At 38.0% G+C, this 26,290-nt stretch overlaps 1 protein-coding gene across 3 annotated transcripts in view; it reads left to right on the top strand.

Annotated features, from left to right (window-relative positions):
- ANO10 (anoctamin 10) overlaps positions 1–26,290 on the top strand; it is a 159,230-nt gene that overhangs the window by 6,315 nt on the left and 126,625 nt on the right. For all 3 annotated transcript variants that reach the window (XM_015591691.2, XM_015591692.2, XM_015591690.2), the window contains exons 3-9: positions 3,664–3,861; positions 5,021–5,155; positions 13,543–13,662; positions 15,780–16,349; positions 17,794–17,849; positions 20,189–20,263; positions 22,083–22,265. In XM_015591691.2, the coding sequence (XP_015447177.1) occupies positions 3,664–3,861; positions 5,021–5,155; positions 13,543–13,662; positions 15,780–16,349; positions 17,794–17,849; positions 20,189–20,263; positions 22,083–22,265 (1,337 nt within the window). The remainder of the gene's footprint in view (positions 1–3,663; positions 3,862–5,020; positions 5,156–13,542; positions 13,663–15,779; positions 16,350–17,793; positions 17,850–20,188; positions 20,264–22,082; positions 22,266–26,290) is intronic.

Below are 26,290 nucleotides of genomic sequence, written 5' to 3'. Positions count from 1 at the left end.
AATATATATATATACTGGCTGTAAAAGTAAAGAGAAGGAAGAGCTCGTACTTGGTGATGCTTTCAGAGTGGATGACCACAGAAGAAGCGAAACTTCAACCGTCTCCTGATGGGCTAGCAAAAAGGGGTCTAGATCTGGGTTGAGGACATTTCACACGAGCAGACATTTCATAAAACTACACAAAATAACACCTAAAACTTCACTGTGTCTCCCAACACTAGGCAAAACTAAATAGTTTTTTTAAAAAAAGATTTGACCGTAAACTGAAATATTTTCTTAAAAATCAAACTTCGAATCAAAGTGGAATTTTTCAAATAATTGAACCAAAAATAAACTTAAAAACAAGTTTGCTTGCTGAAATCTGAGGTGTTTCACTTGATTGGAGTCCCTTTAAAAGTTCTATGAGAACATTTGTAGTGTCTCAGAGTGAGAGGCTCCAGTATATTCCCAGTTTTCTTTTCTGGTTGTTGTGTGGAACACTGTGGGTCTGTGGAGTTGGAAATAAAAATGGTACCAAGAAAAAAAAAATAGGCTGAGATCTATTTAATAAATAGTTAGATTCTCAGATCCCTTCCATATTGTACCGCCCAGCAGAAGACTCTGCTTTTTATTCTCTGGAGAGGTTTAGATGCATGGATTTGCGGCATGGGACGATGGAAAAGAGAAATCCTGTACTGAAAATAGGGTAACAACAAAATTGTTACTTCTGTCCTCCATCTCGTACCTAATTTAGTTTTTAAAATGTTAGCAGCTACATTCAAATTATCTAGGAGGGAGATAGAATAATCTTTCTTTGTGGAGTCAGATCAACTTGACAGAATAACAGTGGTGCAAAAATGCGAGTTGCTAATGGAAAATGACCTGACCAGACGACCTTGCATCAAAGGCCATCTTTTATGAGCTCCCTCTAAGTCTTCAGAACTTCTGTTTAGCCTGTTAGAACCCCTTTCTTAAACATGAGTACGTAATAAAAAATTACCACACATCCCAGGAAAATCTCTAACATAAAACTAAACAGGAAAAAGCAGCAAATTATACATAAGAAGAAAACCAAAAGAGAATTAAATCTCCATTCTCAGAATTATGAGAAGATAGAACATCTGCAAATCAAGAGTAAGATATTATAAAACAATCATTTAGAAGAAAAGGTCTTATAAAGTGAAAATATGAAAGCAGAATTTAAAAACTCAAGAAGAAGGGGGTTAGAAAATAGTTTTGACAAAAAACTCCCAGAAAGTAGAGCAAAAGGTAAAGAATTGGAAAATATGAAAGAAAAATATAAGGAAATTAGAGGATTAGTCCAGGAGGTGCACATCTGAATAAAAGGAGTTCTAGGAAGGGGAAGGATAAAGGAGAGTAAGAAATCATCAATGAAAAATGAAAGGCCAGGGCCATGCTTTTCCAGATTGAAAGGGCCCACCCAGTGCCCAGCACTGTGGATGAAAATGGCATATCAGTGGAAAGTTTCAGAACCCTGGGGATAGAGAAGATACTGCAAACTTCCAGAAAAAAGAAAATAGGTCAAATATAAATGATCGGACTTCTTAACAGAAACATTAGAAGCTAGAAGGCGAGGGTATAATATCTTCATTTCTGAAGGAAAATGGTTTCAGTCTAAAACTCTGAACTCAGCTGCCAATGAGGTGTGAAGGCAGAGGAAAGAGATTTCTTCAAGAAGGTGATGTTGATAGGGTATCTCTCATGTCAGTTATCAAGGGAAAACTTAAACAGTTGGCAGAGAGCTTGGGGGACTGAATTATTGATAAGTGCAAATGATTAAGCAAATGATAAAACAAGACAGTTAATAATTTGGGGGGAAATGGAAAGTTGTAGGAAAGGAAAATCATAGCATAACTGTAAGGCTCAACTCTAAATAACATGTCAAAATAATGAAAATGCTATTGATGAAATGAAAAATGAGAAGGATGATCTAACTGTGTAGTGAGAATGAGATGATGGGAGTGGTGGATGGAAATGGTGAAAGCGGGGAGAAAAGAGCCAAATCTTCACCTGCTAAGGCTTAAAAGAAGAGAGGAAAAGCTTTTTAAGAAGTTGGTTGGGGACATGAAAGTAAATAACGAAGGAATCGTGGGACAATTTGATAGCCATTGCCTCTGAGGAAGGTAAATTGTGGGAGGTGTCCACTGCTCTTTTTCAAAACAAGATACTGACAAATGGTTCTCCCTGAAGGTTATACCGATTTATACTCCCCTAGGAGTGTCCAAGAGTGCCTTTCCCCACACACTCACTGTGTCAGGTTAGATTTGCCAAGCAAGAGATGCCGAGATGAGATTTATACACAGGTTTATTGAGGGCAACATCTGTAGGAAGGTAAAGGAGGAGGGAGCGGTAGGCGTAGAGAGCCTCGGGCTTTGCTGCAGGTCTGGCACTTGTGAAAGGAGCAAGGGAAGGAAGAGCCTCGGACAACAGCACAGTATTAGCCAGGCTGAATGTTGCCCTTTGAAAAAAACCCATGCTGAGCAGTAGTGGCCTTATTCCAGGTCCCCCGCATGCTCAGCAGCGAGTGGGAGCAGCTAGGGGAGGATGGCCTCGGAGCGAGGGCACTTCATCCAGAGGTGGCAGCAGGAGGCTGTCAGTTCTGCTCTTCACAGCGTATTCTCTTAAAGGGAGATCTGGGCGGAGTGGGACACTTCCACTGCTACTGCACTCACCAGCCTGTTTGTTGCCAAACTTTTGATCTTTGCAGCATGGAAAGTGAAAGATAACATTGGCGTCATTTTTGCATTTATCTTAATATGAATGAGGTGAAGGATTTTATATTTAAGAACCATTTGTATTTTCCATAAATCGAATATATCTTATACTGACTTTTTATTAAAGCCTTTAATGTTTATTATAAATTACTTAAATTACAGTGCCACAATACATTAATTTTAATATATTAACCTGTTTGGTAAGTGAAATATAAATTCTACTCATTATCCTGTTACCACCTAATTAATATTTTCATAATTCATCTCTATGCTCTCTGGTGGGTGAATGGTAAAGAAAAAAAATATATATCTTAAAAAGTTTGATGTAGGTAGAAATAAAAATTTAGAAATAAGTTCTTTTTCTCCAAAATCTTTTATGTAATAATTACACATGTAATATCAAATTACATCTGCTCTAAGGTTTTGGGATCTATTTAAGAAAAATATTAAACCTAATTGAAAGTAGATATTCATGGAGAGAATCATTGAAAAATTATATTTGCTCTTGATTTAATATTTTACATTCACAAAATTTATTATAGTCTAATGTAATTGTGTTAAATTTGTGATGTTTTTACTGGGATATTTTGTTTCAAATTAATTTTCTTAAATTTTGTTTTTTTTTATTTTTGTATTAGGAAATTATATCCTTTTGCTCTATAGTTTTACTTAGTGCAGTTTTGTACCTAGAGCTAATAAATACTGGATTATTTTTTCATACCTACTTCTAATTTGAGTAATTCGTGAGTCACTTATTTCATTTCCCAGTTTTGGCATTTATTTCAAAAGCATAGAGAACTGCCATCCCCAACCTACTGGTATTTCTTATTTATTTGGAAGATGAATTTAACTTGCTTATATAATTTATTTTCCTTCTGCCAAACTAGAAACATAATATTATGTTTTCATTTTTGAAGCTTTTACTCGTCTCTCCCTTGTCTTTTTGAAGGTGCCCAGCTGTTGTTTAGACCGTTGTTAAATAAATATGAGAAAGAAACACTAGAGAATCAGAACTTATATCTCGTTGGTGCCTCCAACATTAGATTGTTGCTGGGGGCAGAAGCGGTGGGATTGGTGAAGGAGTGCAGTGACAGCACCATGAGAGCCTTCACATACGGAACCAGAAAGAACTTCAAAGGTTTTGATGGTGAGTCCCAGGATTGTTTCTGTCAGAATCAGTTGATCAAAAATAAGTGTTTGATGTCTAGATCAGGGGTCAGCAAAGTTTTCCAGTAAAGGGGCCAGATAGTAATATATTAGGCTGTGTGGGCCATATGATCTCTCATGATTATTTAACGCTGGCATCGTAAAGCAAAAGCAACCTTAGACCTTAAGAAATGAATGGGGGAAGCTTGTTCAACTAAAATTTTACTTACAAAACCAGATATTGGACCAGATTTGGCTTGTGGGCCTGACTTACGCTTCTGGGATAGCGAATACGAATTAGGATAACACATGTAAGTTATTTATATTATTCTATTCCAGCTCTTAGAATGGTGAATATTCTCTGTCTCGATAAAGAAAAGTCTTAAACAGCATTCTTTCAGCATCCTAGAATCCCCATTTCCTTCTAGGTAGCTGGTTCAGTTCTGGCCTCCAAGGGGCTTCCAGAAGAGAATGGATTCTGGAAAGGACTGAGAAAGCCAGGTGGCTGTGCTGTCAGAGCGGGAGTTTGGCTTCAGATTCAAACTGGTCCTTTCCGGGGCTCCCGGAGTTAGAAGATGCGATAAGACTTCTTCAGATTCACTCCCTCTGGATTTTTATAGTTTACTAAATAAATGATCAAGGTGAAATTCAGCTCATTTAGGAGGATTCACCTGTCAAAAAACAACACAATTTTCTTTTCGAACTTTCTTCTCCCTCATTTATGGGAGGGATATTTAACTCTGGAAAGGAATGGCCTAGGATTGAGAGTTTGAAGGGGAATTTCCACATGGCAAACTTCAGTTCCATCCATAGTTAAAATTATTGTCAAAATTAAAGAGCATACTGCCTTCTGGTCATTGGTATTAAATGAGATCAAGCAAGTGTCTGCCGTTTTGATGTTTGTACCATGTTATATAATAATTAGTACAGTGATTGAAGAATTATGTTAAGCGAAGGCATAACAGCATATTTTTATTCTTATAAAACAAATAAGAAGCTTTACATCCTGTTGAATTTACCAGTTTTATACTTTGCTTGCTCCTTATGTTAATTATTTATTGCTTACATCATTATTTTCATAATCCAGGGTTATTTAAATATTATTAATTTTATTTTGGCTATTTCTGAGAACATAACTGGAAATTTTTGTTTTATTTTAGATAACAATGATGATTTCCTCACAATGGCAGAATGTCAATTCATTATCAAACATGAACTTGAAAATCTTAGAGCCAGAGATGAAAAAATGATTCCTGGTTACCCCCAGGCAAAGTTGTATCCAGGAAAATCGTTACGTAAGTCACTATGCCAACCAACTTCAGGAGTACACATTCCAATGCAATTAGTTTTTCTTAGTAGACGTAAATAACAAATTACAGAGGCTTTGTTTTTTTCCTTTTACTGAAATGCTTATATAACTTTATAATAACTTTTTCACAAACATATCATTTGCCTTTACAACTTCATTATGTTGCACTTTTGATCAATACGTATGTTCTATGTGGTTAGCTAGTTATTACTTATGGTCTCACAGCATTAAGTTGGTGTAAAATTCAGTGTGAACATATATACATATTACTCAGTTAAAATAAGCGAAGTTTACTTTATGCCCAAACATTGTCCTGCAGTGACAGTTTGGGGTAAAAACGGGAGACCTGGTTTTCCCTCAAGCACTCTTACATCTCCTCTCATCTCACTAGCTATGAACACGTGTAGAAATGGAAAGGCTTAGGAAGATCACAGAATGATACAATACCTGAATACAAATCAGCAGTTTGCAAATTTTTGATTTTGTGTAATTCCTGTTGAATGAGAATACTAACTTGCAGAATGAAAGTGTTTACTACAGTGTGTAATTCCTGAATGTGTTTTGCCTGAAACCCAGATAGTGGCAAGGCCTCAGGGCATTTTTGCTACATAAAATCCACTTGAAGTTTATAAACTTCTGTGTTCCCTAGTCTGGTTTTCTTTTAATAGTCAGTGTAATATCACTCTCCAGTCTTCACCCTGGATATATGCCTAAGAACCATATTCAGATTTTCCCTATTGTCACCAAATATATTTTAGAGCTGGTTTGTTTAAACCATGATCTAATCATAGATCACCCATTTTGTTTGGTTGTTATATCCCTTAAGTCTGCCTATCTGTCTCTTTTTTTGTGGTAAACGTAACATAAAATTTACCATCTTTAATATTTTAAATTGTACAGTTCAGTGGTATTAAATACATCCGTAATGTTGTACATCCGTCATCACCACCCATCTCTATATCTCTTTTCATCTTGCAAAACTGAAATTCCGTATTCATTAAACAATTATCTACTTTCTCTTCTCGTCCCAGCTCTGGCAACCACCATTCTACTTTCTGTCTATACGATTTTGATTACTCTGGGTATTTCAAATAAGTGGAATCATAATTGTATTTCTCTCCTCGTAACTGGCTTATTTCACTTCACATAATATCCTCCAGGTTTATCTGTGTTGTAGCATTTGTCAGATATTCCTTCCTTTTTAAGACTGATAAAGATTTTATTGTATGTATATACCACATTTTGCTTATCCATTTTTGAACACTTGGATTGCCTCCAACGTTTGGCTGTTGAGAATAATGCTGCCGTGAACATAGATGTACAGATGTCTCTTTGAGACTCTGCTTTCAATTCTTTTGGGTATATATCCAGAAGCGGAATTGCTGGGTCATGCAATAATTCTATTTTTAATTTTTTCAGGTACCACCTTACTCTTTTCCACAGTGGCTTATACCATTTTACATTTGCACCAACAGTGCACAAGCTTTCCAGTTTCTCCACGTCCTTGCCAACACTTGTTCTTTTCTGATATTTTGATAGTAGCCATCCTAATGGGTATGAGATAGGATCTCATTCTAGTTTTGATTTGCATTTTCCTGTTCTTCATGGTGTTGAGCATCTTTTGATGTACTTATTCACCATTCATGTATCTTTGGAGAAATGTCTGTTCAAGTCTTTCGCCTATTTTTTGAATCAGGTTGTTATTTTTGTCGACTTTTAGGAATAATCTATATATTCTGGATATTAATTTCTTATCACATATATGATTTGCAAATATTTTCTCCCATTATGTGGGTTGCCTTTTTACTTCATTGATATTGTCTTTTGATGCACAAAAATTTTAAATTGTCACGAAGTCCAGCTTATCTATTTTTGGCTTTTTTGCTTGTGCCTTTGGTGTTATATCCAAGAAATCATTGCAAATCCAATGTTATGAAGCTTTCCTCTGTGTTTCTTCTAGGAGTTTTATAGTTTGGTGTCTTATGTTTAGGTCTTTGATCCATATTGAGTTAATTTTTATATATGGTGTTAGGTAAGGGTCCAGTGTCATTGTTTTGCACGTGGACATCCAGGTTTTCAAACACCATTTGTTGAAAAGACTGTCCTTTCTCCATTGAATGGCCTTGGCACCCTTGTCAAAAATCATTTGGCCATACATGCGAGGGTTTGTTTTCTATTCCATTCCATGGGCTTTCTATTCTATTCCATTGGTCTGTATGTCTGTCTGTATGCCAGTACCACACTGTTTTGATTATGGTGGCTTTTGGATAAATTTTGAAATCAGGAAGTTTTGTTCTTTTTCAAGATTGTTTTGGCTATTTGAGGTCTCATGAAGTTTCATATGAATTTTTGGTTGGATTTTTTTTTTTTATTTCTGCAAAGATGTCATTGGGATTTTGATAAGGATTGCATTGAATCTATAGATTCCTTTGGGTAACAATCTTATTCATGATATCAAGTCCCATGAACACAGAATGTGTTTCCATTTGTTTATGTCTTCTGTAATTTCTTTTAGCATTGTTTTGTAGTTTTCATTGTTCAAGTCTTCTACCTCCTTAATTAATTCCTAAGGATTTTATTCTTTATGGTGGTGTTATAAATGAAATTGTTTTTATAATTACCTTTTCAGATAATTCATTGTCAGTGTATAGAAATGCAACTGATTTTTGTGTGTCACCTTTGTATCCTGCTACTTTGCTGAATTCATTTATTAGCTCTGACAGTATTTTTGTGGAAAATTTAGGGTTTTCTAGATGTAAGATGATATTATCTATGAACTGAGATTTTACTTCTTTCCAATTTGGTTGCTGTTATTTCTCTTTTTTGCTAAATCACTCAGGTTAGAACTTCCAGTATTATGTTGACTAGAAATGGTGAAAGCGACATCTTTGTCTTAATCTTAAGAAAAGCTTTCAGTTTTTCCCCATTCAATATGGTGTTTGCTATGGGCTTTTCATAGATGGATTTTATTATGTTGAGATAATTATAGGAATATACTTTTATTATATTCCTAGTTCGTTGAGTGTTTTTATTATGAAAAGGTATTGAATTTTGTCAAATGCTTTTCTGTATCAGTTGAGGTGATTGCCTTTTGTTTATGATTTCCCTTTTTTCCTTTGTAGTATTTTTCCATTGTTCTATACCAATTTCTTAGTGGTTATTTCTGTTTTTTTTTTTCCTTACGAGCTGTTTTTGGCAGGAAGTGTGTGTGTTAGAGAGTGGGGGTTGTTGGGGAATGTGGTCAGGAGCTTGGATTTTGCCTGGCTGTGCCCTCTCTTTGAGTCTTCCTCGGCCCTGTGGAGATAGATCCTCTGTGGAGCCCTGTTCTTTCAGGCATTTTTGTTGCGTTTGGTCTTTAGGTTTGTCTTTGGCCAGCTGAGACCCACAGCTCCAGAGCTGCTTGCCCTTCAACCCCGGGTTCTAGTAGGCAGCTCTTTCTTCCAAGATGACAGACCTGCACTTTCCCCGCTCCAGCCTCGTCTCTTGTTTGTCTGTGGTGACAGGAGGGAGCAGATGCACTTCAGGGGTCTGCCATGCATCCTCTTTGCCTGCATTCTGAGCAGTGGCATAGTGGTTTCCCACCCCCTCAGTGTTCATGAGAACCCTTCCACTGCCTGCTTGACCCAGGTTTGCAGAAGCATGAGTGCTCTTAGCTTATGCTGGCCTGATTTTTAAGGTCTCTTTTCATAGTTTGCGATTTGGTTTTATAGTTTGTTTTCTCTTACTTTCATCAAAGACGGGGGTTTCTTTATATGTTTCTTGTTTTCTTTGTTGTTTTTAATGTGGTGTCATGAATAAGAACAGGGCGGAGGTCTTTCTGTCACCATTTATTACCAGGAGTTCCACATTCTGTATTAAAGCAGTTGTTTGGTGCCATTCCAGAATTTCAAATCTTCCTTAATCTCTTAGTGCGAAGGCGTGTTTTCAGACACAGCCGGGTACTGCGTCAAATGAAATGCAAAGCAGACTGAGGCACCGCCCTGGCTGTTAATGTGCACGTCTCATTTACGCTGTCCATCCACGTTGATCGGACCACCATGTGGAAGCAGACGATCACTGCTTCAGCCTGTTGGTTTCTGCACCGCTGCATCCTCTTTGGTGTGACCGGGACGGAGAAAAGAGTGTGCTCTTTCATCACAAGGGACTCTGGAGCAGCAGTTTTCCAAATGCTCCCAACTGCTTCACAGAGAGAAATTTTCAGCTGAATGAAACTTTGAAGAAAATATGTAAATGTATTTCTCTTGGCTCTATAGGGAGCCAGTCTGGTGTCCTGAGACATAAGAAAAATAACTTTCTTGCCGGCAGGATGAAGCTTTTGTAAATAGGATTAATCCCTCCCTTCCTTCCTTCTTCCTCTATTTCTCCCTCTCTCTTTTCTTTTTTTTGTATTAAATATAAAAATAATAAAATCATCTCAATTATGGTCATTAAAAATTTTTTTTATACCATCTGAGATAAGAATCATATTTAACTTGTCAAGGCTGGATTTTAAAATTCTGCATTATTTTTTCCCTTTATGTCTTTGAAAATGTAATCCCTAAAATGCTTTCTTGTATTTTTGCATCATTTTAACTTTATATCATAATATTTGGTTGAAGAATATGCATAATTATAAACTGTGAACTATTTTCAGAGTGCAAATTTTAGAACTAATAAAACTTAGAGTAATTTAAAGTCCTAGATTTTCATTAAGTTAATTCCTAGAACCATAGAAATAAGTGGAAAGGCTTATTTTCACCTTTATGTTTTATGGGAGCCACCCCCTGAGGCAGCCTCCTTTCGGAAGCTGACAGGAAAGAGAGACTGCATCCTGCTCAGTGTGACCCCCACCAGCACCTTGAGAGCTGCCTGGGGTTTCATGAGGAGCTCTCCATTATCTTAGGTTTAACTCGATTTTCATTTTACATGCAGTCATTATAATTTAGCTTGCCATAATGTTGTATTTTGATAGGAAGCCTTCATTAAGTACATAGCAACGTGTGTCATTGTAAACATGATTTGGGGACTTAGGTGGTGCTGTGAGCTGTGTGCTTTCAGGACTGTCCCTCATTCCATCAAACAGCAGACACCGCGGGGAACTAGAAATTGGCCGTCTGTGTGTTTTAGTCGTTGCTGTGCATCTCAGTGGGCATCCCGGTTCTAGTTTGCTGTGTGAGCTAAGATCCCTTCATGCCCTCCGACTCTGGCTTCTCCTGTTGATTCCTAATTGATAATAGTCATGCAAATAACCTAATGAAAGATTTTCTTTAGAAAGAGGAGTTAAAGGAGCCAAGAATTTCTTCTGTATTAACTGTCCTCAAGGATGTTACTTAGTTTAGGTTAAAGATCTGTCTCAAAATGTCTGTCAGGTGATTATCGTATTTTGATTGATGGGATATGGCACATCTTATATTAGGTCTTTAATGATGTTATTCTTTCAGATCATGATGATAGAATATCTTCTGTATACAAATAGATAGTCAGATACAATCTGTCTTCTAAAATTATTTATCATCCTTATAAGAATAATGAGTAGATTTCAAGTAAATATGTAGCAGGCATGTACATAAGATTAAGCTATTGATATATTTATATATGTATGTATCTCACTGGCTGGGAATAGTATATACATTTACTGTGTTTTGCTACATATATACATTTTTATATCAAAGAAGGATGGAAACAATACAGGAATATAGAAATGTATTTTGAAAACACAGTGAGAAGCAGTTTTTTACTTCTTAAGACAAAAATAGTCTGTTTACACAAGAGTGCTAGAGTTGAGTGGAGCCTGGGAGGGGATGCTGAGGGGCAGCAGCAACTGCTGGGGGTGAAAGTTCACCGCTGGCCTGCCTTCGCACCTGTAGTGCTCTGCGCGCTCATCGTCACCCCTTTGCAGGGGGTGACTGGAGGCAGTGTGACGTGCCCTCACAGAGACACTGTAAGGAGTTGTAAGAGAGATTTTTGTTTTTAGCTTTGAAGTAAACACATCACATTCACCAAAGACAGAGACAGTACTACATTGTTATTGTTATTGCATTATTTAATTTAGAGGGTTCAACTATAAGCCAAGTTACTTACAGTCTCCTTTAAATTAGATTTTGGTTTCTTTGGCTCATTGTTAAATGGCTGTAATAGTAATAACTTTAGTTACTTGACGAGATCATTCAGCATTCTTGGAGGAAAGAATCTTGGTTTAAGTTGTTGCTTTTTTAAATAGGCTTGAACGGCATCATATTTTCCTTTAAAGGTAAGGCTCATGTTAATTACATTCTTAGCTGACACGAGAAGGCTGAAAAAAAAAAACAACTTCTATTTTTAGAAGCTGAACCCAGAACCATGCTTTTGGCATTGATGGTGAAGAGAAGCCCAGTAATTTAAGACCTGTGGCATTATATTCTCTTCATGCTCCTATTTTTAAAGTTTTCAACCTGATTTTTATGCCTGCCTGGAAAGTCTTCTACAGTAGAATGGAGTCATTTAAGAAAAAAATAGAACTTAGAAATAGTAAAGTAGTAATTTAGATGCCGTAAGTCACTTTAAAGTTAACAAACTTTGTAGTAATTGAAAAGGATTGGAAAAGGAAGAAAAACAGCAAGCTACAGCTATGTGTTCCCAAATGAGAGCTAAGAATCATAGCAGCTGTGGGTGATCGACTTTACTCGTGTTAGCCGAGGAAAAATCCATTAAAACACTTTAGAATAAAAATATAAAAAAATGAATTTGACAGCGCCAGAGATTGATATAACTAACTTAAACTACATACCTTTTTCAATCATTAAGGAGGATTTCATCACAACCTTAGCTTTTAAAAAACTTTTCCTCTGTGTAACTTACATGAGATATAATTGTAAGAACAACCATGTATTAAGAATTATTTTTTACCCAGTTTTCCTGTCATTAGTATCAGATACCTCTTTATTATCTTTTTTTTTTTTGTCATTTCTAAGAAGTTATACTTTTAAATTACTCTGAGGATTTTATGATAGGGTCTCTGTCCTGAGAATAAATATACTGTCTCTCTTTGTTATATGTAGTATTTCTACACTGAAACTTGAAATCTTATTTCTCTTCCACACTGTAGACATTTATTTGTCATTCCTCATTGAAGGGCCTGTTGACTGATATTCTCGTCACCTGCCTTTGGTGTCTAGGTAGATAAGTGATAAGGGAGGCAACTCTCGGAAGAGTTGAGCTGATAAACCTTAAAGAGCTCAAAGCTTACCAATGGATAAAAGAAAAATGCAGATTCCATCTTATAAGCAGCCATACTCTTGAGTAGGAGGCTATATATATTATACTAGGAACTTGTGTGAAAAGTGCTCCATCTCCTCACGTTTGGCACAAGGCATTGCTTTTGAGTTCTCCACGTCTGCTGAACGCACTTCCTCTTAAACATCCACCGAGTGAGTCATCCTAAGTAATTATGGAGGAGAGAATGCCCTGTTTTCATTTATTATTACTGGGGGATAATTTTTTTTTGGCTGAATTACTTTGTCTCATTCAGATATGTGCAAGCATGTTAAAATCGTACTAGTCAAATGACTGCACAGACTAGGAAGTCTTTATTTTATCTTCACATTTGCTGTTTGTGAATGTAAGCCTTTGTTTTCAGATTAGAAAAGTTGAAAATGATTGAAAATACTCAGTATCAAGAATGAAAGGAACTAAACCATTCTCTTGCTTTCACTATAATGGGAGGATAGATGAGTAAAATTTTTGTAGGGACAGTTTTCTAATATGTGTCAAAATTTAAAATGTATATGCTCTTGGACCTAACAGTTCTACTTTTAAGTGTATATAATAAGGAAATAGTAGGCAGGTGGGGAAAGATATATGTACAAGAGTTTTAACATTATAATAGCAAAAGAAGGAAACAGTTTTCAATAGAGGATCAAATTAAAGCATTTAATCCAAGGGAATATTATGACTATTAAAAAGAACATGTTCTATTTATTGGCATGGAAAAATATTCATTAGATACTACTACATGAGAAAAGATTACAGAACAATGTGTATAGAATGATTCCGTTTAAATATATATGTATGTTTATGGATGTATATTTTGAAGTCTGGTTATACAGTAAGTTGCTATTTATAGTGGTTATTTTGGGGGGCAGGGGAGAATAACTGGGGTCTCTCAAATTCTAATTTGTACATTTCTATACTGTTTAAAATTTTACATTGACTTATACTGCTTTCATAGTCAAAGAAAATAGTAAAGATATATATATTCTGAAGAACAAAATAAATACACACTTTTGGAGTAGGCAGTGTGGACTGATTTCTGCGTAGCACTCCTCTCTGACTGAAGTGGCTTTGTAGCCCTTGACGAAGCACATCGTAGGCAGTCTCAAAGCGGTCTTACCCAGTGTGGCACGTTTCCCTCTGCAGTGAGAAGATTGCTGACGTCAGGCATCGTGATCCAGGTATTTCCACTGCATGACAATGAAGCCCTGAAGAAGCTTGAGGACACGTGGTATACTCGGTTTACCTTGAAGCTCCAGCCCCTAGGTATGTGTCAGTACCTGGTGTCGTAGAGAAGGCCTGCTGATGAAAGTCACTTTCAGCAGTGGTGTCATCCCCTGTGGACAGATATTTAATGCTCTACTAGGCAGTGCTCGCCAGGGGGATTCGAGAAAAAATTGGGTAGGGGAGAATAAGATGGGTTACATGACCGATTTATTTCTTTATTTCTAATATGATTTTAAATGGATTGAATATTAGAGGCTTTCACTAAATAGCACAGGCAGTTTAGAGTGGCCTTCATGAGTACATGTCAAAGTTGGAGTAGAACAGATTTTATACGAATTTAGTTTGTAAATACTTTGTGTTTGAAAATGTCTTTCTGTAGAGCTAGTCATTAGGAGTGAGTGATGCCGTGCTCCTTCTTAGGGGCAGATTGGCAGGCCTAAACATCTTTTGAGGTAGTTTATAAGTATCTTGGTGTGTATTACTAGATCTATGCATTTTTTCTGAATACACTGATAAGAATACCCATGAATTTATTTCATGTGTGTTGAACATACTTTGTATAAACTTATGTCAATATAGATGTTCAAAATTTTTGGTTTAGTTATGTTTTATTTAAGACTCAGAGTTACATTTAAGCTGGTAGATTTCACCATAAACATTATCAGTTCTTTAAAAAAAATTTCCCTTTTGATTTTGTATAAAGGAATCCCTCTAAAATAATTTTCTTTGTAATTTCCATTTTGAAAATAACTATTATAATATTGTAACAGTGAACAAAACTTTTTAAGATCAAATTTTGAAATTCTGAATTTTTTCTTGTAGTTTTTGAAAGGAATAATTTTGTTTGGATAGATCCAGGTAATAGAGTAGTCATTTTATGTTATACTTACAACATATTTTTCACTTTGGTTAGCACTTAGGTGGCAATAAATTTAAATATTGCCTCTAGGACTTGTAAGTGAAGTATCCATTAGCTACTTTTTAGAAAGTAAGGGGTTTAACTCATTTTGATGGTGAAGGCTGAGCACGGTTGTGGGCCCGAGGTCTCTGGGAGTGCTGGGACTGGTGATAGTAGCTGGGCCACAGGCAGATCTTGAACTTTCCCTTGAGATAGAAAGAAGGAGGTCATCTAGTTTGGAGCCCCGGGACCATGAGCACTTTTTTTTTTTTTTTTTTTTTATTGCTAGGATACCCTTACCTGATTCAGATTTGAAGTAACTTCATCAGACCCACTGTTTTAATATCTAGCGCCTGGGTTAGCTAAAAAAATTAAAGATAGGAGAAAAAAGTTTATCCCAACTAACTCTAAACCGTAACCATAGACTAATCTGACACATTCTCTCTTAAAAATTATATTTTAACTATATGTAATTAATCAAGAAGGAATAACTCAGACTGTTGCACCTCCCACACCCCCAGTGCAGGATGCGTTTACAGTCCAGACACCCACATAGATGCGGCTGGCAAAGGACGCAGTGTTAGTGACCTCTTTTGGATTAGGTAGTTTATGTCAAGTTCACAGAATATCAACAGTGATGTTGCTTGGACCTTCTGCCCAGTGCTTATGTGGAGGTATAGATAAATGTGTTCCACAGCTGTTCTAGAAGTGAATGTGTAGAATATTGTTCTGTACTTTTGAATAATTTTTGTTCAGTGTATTGAAAAATTTGCCATGACACATTGATGAAAATTTATAGCTTTGGGTAGAGGGAGCAGGATATTATGGCTGGGGATTCTTCTTTGAAAAGAATGTCTATAACTATAATATTAAAGTAGGAGAAAATTAAGGAGCATTAAACCCCCACATTAAAATGGTTCATTGGCCATGGCTGAATTTAAATGAGGACCTTGGAGATTTGGGACAAGCTGCATGGTGATTTTTTCTTTGGAAAGAAGACATCCACCAGATGAGGAGGTAAAGAGGAAACAGCCTGGCAGAGCCGGGCCCTAAGCTGGGGGAAGTCAGGCTTGCTATGTGGACAAGTGGGGTCTTTGTGCTGTGTGGAGGACAGATTTGCCGTCACACACTTATTGGAAAATGAGAGTGTCGACTGAGCCCTGCTTAACTAAAGGAATGAGTAAGCTTGCTTGAAATGATAAGAAAGTTCTTGTAGTCTGTACTTAAGGTCTTTTTTTCTTTCTTTTTTTCATTATAGATAATATTCGTGGCTACTTTGGGGAAACAATCGCTCTTTACTTTGGATTTTTGGAATATTTTACTTTTGCCTTAATCCCCATGGCGATCATTGGGTTACCTTACTACTTGTTTGTGTGGGAAGACTATGACAAGTACGTGATCTTCGCCTCATTCAATCTGATCTGGTCCACAGTAATCCTGGAAGTGTGGAAGCGTGGCTGTGCCAATATGACCTACAGGTGGGGGACCCTGGTCATGAAGAGACAGTTTGAGGAACCCCGGCCAGGATTTCATGGGGTCCTGGGTATCAATTCCGTCACTGGCAGGGAGGAGCCTCTGTACCCCAGCTACAAGAGACAGCTGCGCATCTACCTAGTCTCTCTGCCATTTGTGTGCCTCTGTCTCTATTTCTCTCTGTACGTCATGATGATCTACTTCGACATGGAGACATGGGCCTTGGGTCTCCATGAGAGCAGCGGGTCCGAGTGGACCAGTGTCCTGTTGTATGTGCCCAGCATCATCTATGCCATTGTGATTGAGATCCTGAACCGCCTCTATCGATACGCTGCTGAATTTTTAACTTCGTGGGGTAAGACTTGATGCTTTTTATTTATCTTATTTGCCTGTAAGACATATTGCTTACATCACAGGATTCATATGACTGCTACCTTGCAAAGCAGTAGATGTTGCTCTGGGCTCATTATAGAGACCTAAGGAAAAGTTCATGGGCTTTGTGAGCTCTGATGCCCTCCAGATCGTGGTTATCACAGCTCTCATTTATTGAGTGTTCATTACTGTGTTCTCGATGCCCTGCTAAGTGCATTACCCACACGTCTCGTTTTCCCCTCTTCAGGACACCATGACATAGACACATTTGCCCATGTTATGGATAAGGGTGCTGAGACTTAACACGGTTTGGACAGCAAATGGAAGAGCCAGGCTAATCTCTGTCTAAAACCTGTGCTCCTGATAATATTAAAATCGTGTTTTATGCTCAGGCCAAAATAAATTGAATTATCTTCTTGATGCTCTGGCCCAATGAACTATGTCTAGGTATCTGAAAACCTGTTGTCTGGCTGAGGACTGCCATTGAACCCAGCGAAGGCGGATGTTCATGTATGCATATATGGTAAAGAGGAACTGGGTTATAGTTTAAAAACAGTCTTGATAGGCCATTCACTATTTATGCATTCAAACAAATAAACAAATATGTTATTATTCCATAGGAAGAATAGGTCTTAACTTAATGGACCACAAAGATATTTTAAATTATTTTTATTAATCATTTAACAACAGCTGCCACTTATCATGTGCTTTTCTTTGCTGATACTGGGCTAAAGTTTTGTATTATTTCCAATCCTGACAATGACTCTGGGAAGAGGGTGGTGTCAGCCTTGATTTGTAGGTGAGGAGGCTGAGTATCAGGAGGTTAATTGACTTGCCCAGGTCAGACAGTGGCTGAGTAGCTGAGTTGGGTTTCAAACCCAGATTAGCCTAACACTGCCTCTCTGTGCAAGGTGACACTTTCTTCAGAATCTTCCTTTTTGTTCTTTTGTCCCCATGTCTTTGGACTTGCACAGTGTCTCCTCTTCTTAGCTGAGGATAGAAATTAGAGTTTCCCTTTAAGTTAATCATTTCAAGCCACATGTTGAGAAAACTTTCTTTATTGCCCTGCTCTTTAGAGATTGCTCTCAGTTTACCACGAGCATTTATTCACGGACTTTTTCTGGGTGGCTATCTATGGGGTTATTTGCCAACACATCCCACATTTCTTTCTCACAGTAATATTTTAAAAATAGTTTCAGACTACAGTGCTATTGCAGTACCACGAAAAATGTATCCTATTCTTAGTTTCTTCCTTGTCTGATGTTCTTAGTGGTAAACAGTAGCTACGATTGACAGCCTAGCATATTTACTGACTGAGGTTCTGTTGTTGGACATCTCTGCCCTCGGACAAGTCTCACTTCTGCTCATGACAGTGCTCCCTTATTGCTTCCTTATCTGAGAGAAATTACTTCTTTTTAATATTTTAGAGAATCACAGATTGGAATCTGCCTACCAGAATCATTTAATTTTGAAAGTTTTAGTGGTAAGTAGAGATTTTTATACAAATTTATTTTAATTATGAAACTAATGCATATCATTTAATGTTGAGGAATATAAATATGAAGAAGTGTTTATAATTTAAGAATTTAAGATATCAGTTAGCTCATATATTTTGTGCAAGTCGGCAAGGATTAAGTGTGTTTACATATATGTTCAATAGTGTTATACAAATGTGCATGTGGTCTAAGAGTTAAATGTAAAAATGCTATTGTAGCCAATTCTTCATTATATAAAAACTAATTAACCACTTTATATTCATGTTTCTATTCTTTTTGGTGATTTCTTTGAATGTCTCACTATTCAACAATCCTTCCAATTAACCTACAGTCTGTTTAGTGATGGGACATTGTTACTTTAAAAAATTTTTGTTGAAAATTTCCAGAGCCCAGGAGGTTCCCAGCATGTTTTGATGGATAGAAAAAAGAAATGGAAAGAAGGCACTGTGTAACTTGTGTGCCGTTTGTGTAAAATCTTGCACATTCTGCCTCTTCCCACCATCATTATAAATCACGAAGATATACCAGCTTGAAAGCACCTCATTTATCAGGAGGTTCCATCAGCCATCTGTAACGTAAATGAGAATCAAGACAGGTGCATGGAGTCCTCGGAGCTTGGAGCTGGACTCAATTTAACACAGTTCATGTGCTTTACTCCTGAGTGAGGGATCCAGGCCCCCACTTAGAAAGAGTCTTCGTTCCAGCTGTAGAAATCATTCTGAGAAGCTTATTTGTCTATTTTTTCAGTCCTTAAAAGATCAGAAACCACCATTGGGAAGGTGTTAGGGTTTCTGGAAGTAGGTAAGTTTATAGAAGCAAGAGCAGCTAAGGAAATAGAAAACCTGTCATAATAGATTCTAATAATTCAACAATGTTAGCACTTTACACCTTAGAAAAGGGACAGGTGAATTGTTATGTTAAAAGGCTCTGAAGGCCTCAGTCTAGCCCCATGAAAGAATTAATATTCACAATATTGGTACTGAATCAGCAAGGAAATTGCGTTTTGTTCTCTGTGTAACAAAGCAAGGAAACATATAATAATTAAAAAGATCATTCCAAAAGATTATAAAATGGGACTTTTGCTCTTAGAGGTAAAACACTCCATTTACCCTAAAAAGTCCTGTTATTTGTGAAATTTTAATATTCTTTAACGATGCCGGATACAATGTCACATGCCTGCCTTGTAAAAAGACTCAAGTTAGAATCTGCTGGTCCTCGTGTTTCTTAGGTCTCTCCCTTCCTTTTTACTCTTACAGGGAGAGCATTTCTCCCCTTCCCAGGGTTTTGATTTTCACCTTCTACCCTAACTTAGCACCCCAACCTTCCCCTGTGGCTATATTGATCTTGCTGCTCACTCTGTCCCTATTCCCCATTCCCTCATTAAGTACTCTCAGTTGTACTTATGGCAGTCTTTTGTCTTAGAAAGTGATGCTTCTACGCAGGAAGTAGCCAGCATGGGGCTGGGGGCAGAAAGGAAACCCATTAGTGCAGAGAGTAGTTGCAGGTTCTTGAGCAGGGCAGCTTCTTGAAGAAATGGCACTTGTTATAGTGGCATCTCCAGCCCAGGACTATGTGCCTGGACAGGGCAAGCGCATCTCAGGCTTATGGTGACAAAGATGCTCCCAGGCTGGGCGCTGGTTGTTAAGGCTGGTCTCTTTTGCTAGTGCCACCCCACTACCTAGGTGTCTCCTGGTGAGGGTGGGGAATCTCAGGTCTGTGGGCACAGAGCGGCTTCCAGGGCTGGGCTGCTCGTGGTGGGGGGTCCTTCTTGCAGGTGCTGTGTGGCCATCCTGGAACTCTGTGAGGCAGAGGAGTGTCAGGACAGGCTGAGGGGTGGGGGAAGAGGGTGAGGAGGAGAACACATCCTCTGGCAGATTAATGTCAGTGGGGGTTCCTGACCAGCCTCCCTTGCCACTTCTGCTTCGCTCATCTGCTGTCTCTTCTTAGGGGAGTGGGTGGAGAATGAGCCCACCTGGGCTACCTGGGTTACTAGGTTGGAGGTGGGGAATGCTGAGCCTCGGTCTCCTTCTTCTGTAGGAAGTAAGGTATCCTGGTGCCGTGTTGTTCCTTCAGTCCTGGGGACCCAAGCCAGGTCGCCTTCCTTTCATGCCTTTCAGAGTTCTCCTTTGTTTGGTTGTCTCTTGCGCTATTTCCAGAGTTTATGATGTGCTTAGTGAGGAGGAGTGGGGAGAAACAGGTCTTTGCCGTCTTGTCTGGACTATGGAAAACCTGACTGGAGGTCCCTTGTTACATTTTTAAACACTGTATTTACAGTTGTAATAAAGAACGGTGGAGCAGTATTAAATATCATTATTTTTTTTGGCAGTTCAACTTTCTAAATTGCTTTGCGTCGCTCTTCTACATTGCCTTTGTCCTGAAGGATATGAAGCTCTTGCGTCAGGTAAGTGTGAAAGGTATCAGTTTTTTAGGTCTTAGAGTTGGTTTCCTATATTCAAGTAATGTAATTGTCTTTCTATTATTCACAAATAAAATCCTAATTTTTACCTATTTCTAAGGCTAATTCTAAATAAAAAACCCATTATCAATTGTCCCATGTATCATACTCAACTGAAAAGAAATTGAAGCTGACCAACTTGCAAAATTAATCATATAGGACAGTAAAATCAAATATATAGTTCACATATATTTATATTTGTATAAGTTTGTAAAAACAATTTTAATAGCAAAACATACATTTTTTTGAACTTCTGTGTGTGTTTCCGGGTTAGGGATGACTGGTGTAATCTTAAATAGGTCTTACACATTTCATTTTAAAATTAATAAGTCGTTAAACTTTAGAGAGCAGCATATCTTATGCTGTGCTGTGTCTTTTCTGAAATGTTTAAGAAAGTCTGACATATATTTTGTTTGCTTGCCACTTCTGGATCACATAATAGTGAATAATAAGTTGAGCACAAATGATTGCTTTTTAAGTTGTCTTTTTTATACCTGGGTCAGCTGTCAGTGAGGGCTGCTCCTTCCTGGTTTTAATATTCTCTGCTTGTTAGTTAGTGAGCAGAGTCTCAAAGCTTAGGCTTTTTAATATTTATATGAGAGCTTGGTATCATTTTCTCAGGAAATTAAAAGATTTGCATAACAGAGAAAGGTAAAAGATTTTGTAGTTATGGTCCTAACAGCTTGCATAAAAGTAAAATTAAAATGTTGTGCTCTGAAAAACTATACTAGATATATTACTGCTTTTTAAAAATTATTTTCGAAAATCGGAAAAGTTTAAAACAATACTTTTGAAGTTGATGTTGGATGTACATACCTTCTCCAGCCCCACCATTAGTGTATTAATAGGGTATGATTTCTCATTTCTTATACTTCAGAGAGTCTCCTTTATTGAAGAGGGGACAGAGGGATCAGAGAAGATTCTTTAAAAAGTAGAATTTTAAAACCAGCAGAGATGGTATCAGTGTGATGGAAACAGTGATATTCATCTGGAGAAAGTGGAAATTGACACAGCACCTCTGGGAACCACTTGGGCAGCTTTGCTAAAAACCTTGATTCATCTCTAGTCAATCATCAGAGATGGGGCAAAGGCTTATAGACATGGGTATCCAAGGAGTAGCATTCATAATAGTGAAGTTTGCAAATAACGTATTCAACAACAGCGCATGGGCTAAGTAGAAAATAATTTTTAATGATGTGGGAAAGTGCTCAATATATTGAAGAAAAAGAAATAATACAAAGTTGTATATAATACATATGGGATGATTCTACTTTAATTTTTACGTATGATTAGAAAGAAATATTTAAGATGTTAGCATTGGTTCTGTTGTGGTGGTGGGATTATGGGTGACTTTTTGTTTTTTCATTTTCTAAGTTTTCTGTGCTGAGGAAGGATGTGTTAGTTTTATATTTTTTAAGTTGTGGCCAAACTTTTTTTTCAAAGTTGGGAACATCATTTAGATTCACGTGTTGTAGCCAGGATGAGATAACAAAAAACACAATTTCGAGACAATTCTCCTGTAGACACATAACTGGTTTATTTTTTAATAACAATTTTATTATAATCTTTTTGTATATTAATCTGAATCTTCCCTCTAAAAAAGCAATAAATTAGAAACATCTAACACTTAGCTTTTCTGATACTAGTTTTTGTAACATAATAGTATGCTGTTTGTTGAAAATTCCATTTTATTTATTACATAATTATACACATGCAATGGTTTTATTAAGCTACATTGCCAAATATCATTTGTGCTTCTCTTTAGAGCTTGGCCACTCTCCTGATTACCTCCCAGATCCTTAACCAGGTTGTAGAATCTCTTCTTCCTTATTGGCTCCAAAGGAAGCACCACATGCAGGTGAAGAGAAAGGTGCAGGCTTTAAAAGCAGACATTGATGCTACGTTATATGAACAAGTCGTCCTGGAAAAAGAAATGGGAACCTATTTGGTAAGTTTGAATCTCGTTGAATTAAACATTGACTGAATTCGAATACTCATCATGTATTGAATTCAATGCATATGAGTGTACTCATGGCCTCAGGTAAGTGCTTTCCAGCCAGTTTCCTTACCATGAACTACTTTACGATGAAAAATACTGTGATCTTGAGTCTGAAGTCATGCCTAACAACACCAAAGGACGAGGGTGGTGAGAATAGCTGCTTCAGAGATGACGGAGCAAGGGAGAGATGAGATGGCCACAGAGAGGCGACAGCGTGGCTTGCTCTTGACGCTTCAAACCCAAATAAAAGATTGCAACCCATCATTAAAAGTGGAATGCCAATCGAGATTAATTTATAATTTAAATTATTTGGTGCTATTGTAAATATAAAATCGTTCCTTTAAGATAGAACTTATGAGTTATTTTTAGGAACTACAAATAGATCACTGCAGGTTTATAAAACTTAACTATGTATTTAACAAACTTTTATTGAGCCCTGACTATGTTCACTATTTCTCTGTTTGAGGGGAGTTTTGGGGTCGTGTTTGCTTTCAGGTGTTGTTTGTTATATCCTGCACATTCCTTCTTGATATGTTATATTCTTCTTAGTGAAATAAGCCCTTCGGTGGCTCACTCAGTGAGGGTTCATTATGTTAAACTTTCTTAGCCTTGTTCTTCATCTCAAATGAATTTGTCTCCTTATAAAATTTCTCGGCTGACTTTCATTGTTAGTTTTTCTCACGTATTTAAGGATTTAGTTTGTATATTCATCTTGAGTAGGAGTCGATTCTCTTTCTCTGCTCACTTCTCCCTGCCTTATTTTTGCAGTTGCCCCCACCTTGGGCTTGCAAGACCCTGGTCCAGGACAAGGTGTTTGTAGCCCAGGTTCTCATCTTGTGGTGACGTTGGGCGTTTTGCAGAACCAGTCACAGAGCCAGTAGGTGGCTTGCTGTTGACACAAGCTGTAGTTCCAGAAGAGCAGCTGTGGCTTTTCTCAGCCTCCTTTCAAGGGCCGAGGACCTTGGTTTGGCTCAGGCACCTGTTTCTACTTGCACTCCAGAGTAGTGGGGTCCCCTCTGCTTCCTTGCCTCTCAGGGTACAGACCCTCGCCACCTGGGCCTGGCCGGGCTCCTCCTGCTGGTGACTTTGCATTTTGTTTTATTTCTTGCTTATGCAGCTGATTTTCTTGTTTTTGAGTGGTGATACATGTCTTTTGATTAAGATATACATATATGCACTAGCATTTTCTATCATTGTTGTGTCGGGGGAAGGTTTTTCGAAGTATAAACTTACAGCACATCTTGACCAGCAACACTGTTTATGTCTATACATGAAGTGTACCTGAGGAGCACACACACACACTCACACACACACACACACTCACACACTCACACACACACACACACTCACACACACACTCACACTCACACACTCATATACACTCACATACACTCACATGAAGTATTGAAGAAAAGGAGCACATGGCCAGAGTGTACAGCTGTCTTGCCTAAGTTGGTTGGTTGCTGGATTTTACTATGGGTTAAATGTTCATTCTAATTCATTTTGGGTCAGAATTCTTTCCTTGCTTCTTCTGGGGAGTGGTGTTTCTGGCCAGTTATTTCTTCCTTTACTCTCTTACAGAAACTAAACTGTAGTCTTGCCCTTGAGTTCTTTATTCCATCCCCTTTCTGTTTATAGAGGCATCATGCACCAGGCCCACCTGGAACCCCTGTGTCTCCTTCTTCCCCCTTCTGCCTGCCCCAATCGTTAGTGACTCTTCTGTTTCAAACCAAGCAAACCCTTCACACCCTCTGCTATTTGTGTCCTGTCTCTTTCCTGCCCTCATAGTTTCTTGAAATAATTCTCCATATCCTTGTCCCCACTTCCCTTCTTCCTGTGACCAGTTAGAATCTGCCTTCAGCTCTTCTTTTTTTCTGAATTATTTGGGCAAACATCACCATCCCCTGAAGTGTCCAAAACAAATTCATGGTCTTCTCCAGATCAAATTCTGCTCCTTTTCCTCTGGCTTCATGAATGGTATTCAGTAATTCAAACAATATGCCTTTCGTCCAAGCCATTTTAATTTATCCAAGAACTGTATGCTAATGAGGTGACATTGTCAGAATCTTAGCTCTTACCTCTTTGGCATCTCACGACATCCGATTCTGCCTTTATGAAGGAAGGTAAGGCAGGCGTTGCTTTTCCCATGTTAGAAATAGGCAGCTGAAGCTCTTCTATTAAACACTTGGTGACCAAATCAGGAACAAGATTCAAGACTCTGTTTTTCCCATTCAGAGTCTTTGTCATTCAGCACAGGCTCTCTGATGCGATTTCCCTCGTAGGTCCTGGGTCTGTGAGTGAACCCAGGGCTGACGGCGCCACCCCCAACCTGCTTGCATGGCCCTGCCTGATCTGCCCTGTTTTCCCCTCCTTATCTCCTACAGGCCCCTCCTCTATTCTCCACTGGGGCGGCATCAGATATTTGCTATTTCAATTCCTCATATATTTGGAGAGGGGAGATGCTTCGCGTCACATTCGTTCCAGGTCATTGTTTGCTATGTACTTCCCCTGGGGTATTTTTTTACTCACTGAAATCAATGAACTTAGATTTCTGTAGTCTCATGCTGACTACTATTTATGAATCTAAAACAATGCTGCCAAACTTTGGGAAGAAGCAATTTGCCTGAAACTTAAAAAACATTATTATAAAAGTAATACCTACTCACTCACTCTAGAAAATTTGGAATGTGGAGGACTGAGTAAATAAGGGAAAAGCAATTCTTCATAACGTCGGCACCGGGGTGATCCCCTGGGGTCTCCAGACCTGCTCTGCCAGCCACAGGGCATGGACTGGGGACTACCTGACTTCACCGTGCACCGCTGTCCCTCCTGAGAACTAAGAGTTTTGCTAAGAGTTTTTGTCGTGAATGTGTTACATTTTATCAAATGCCAGTTTTTTGCTTCCGTTGAGTTTATCATAACATCTCCTTTAATATTTTCATTTACATTAATACATTTCTTAGTGGAACACCATGTTTGCATTTAAATGATTCATTCCACTTGTTCAGTGTTTTTTTTTAATATACATTGTTGTGTTGAATATGCTGATATTTTATTTAGGATTTTTGTGCCATTTGCTCCAAATTTTCCTTTCTTGGTCACTGAGGGTAGGGTCCCCATGTTGTTTATCACAAAACTCCGTTTCTAACACAGAGCCTGATATTTAGCAGACACTCAGTATAATATTGAATAAAGAACAGTTTCAGGAAGAGAACAGCCCGACCCCTGATGACTTCGCACTGCGTGTGGCTTCACATTCTACTTCTTCCCTTGTCATTCAGATCTGTGCTGTACTGATACCTCAGCACAGGGAGCTCTGAGACATGGCATTCCCCAGGGGTGCTGTGAGGAGCAGGTGGGAGAGATCACATGGAACCTGACACTGTGTTTTCATACATTGAATAAATTAGATATATAAAATTATGATTTTCTCAGAAATACTATAGTGTTCTTAAGAACTGTTTTGTTCTTAACTTTTGAATATGGGTTCTTAGAATTGTCTTAGTTGGTCTTAGCCAACTTGCAGCTAATAAGGTAGAGCATGTCTTGGTTAATGTATTTTTATTTTAGTATGTGATTGTTTGCTTTGTTAAGTCTGCGTTTTTTTCCTTGTTGGATTATGTCCCTGGTGTACTAAAGTTACTGACTCAGAAGTGCTCAGAAGCGTAAAAGTGCTGATAAAGTGTCACATGTAAATACCGCCACTCTGAGTTCCCTTGTGAGATGGAACATGGCAGGCGGAGTGTGCTGCGGTGCAGGGGTGGCGTCCCCTGGTGCCGGGCGCTAAAAATGCCAGGAGGGCCTCAGCGTGATTCCCGGTGACTGGCCTGTGGCACATCTCAGAGAAATTGTCTGCGCATCTCTGCAGAGGCTCAACCTTTTACTTTATGAGCCCAAACGGCACAATTTTGAAAGCTGAGCATAGGCTATGAGGATTTCTTAAGACCGAATTGTGGTATAAACGATGTGATTGC

Source organism: Pteropus alecto, unplaced genomic scaffold (genome assembly GCF_000325575.1).
Source record: "Pteropus alecto unplaced genomic scaffold, ASM32557v1 scaffold156, whole genome shotgun sequence".
In the NCBI taxonomy this organism is placed as follows: domain Eukaryota; kingdom Metazoa; phylum Chordata; class Mammalia; order Chiroptera; family Pteropodidae; genus Pteropus; species Pteropus alecto.
The sequence above is the reverse complement of the archived record's forward strand: the minus strand, read 5'-3'. Positions and strand labels throughout refer to the sequence as shown.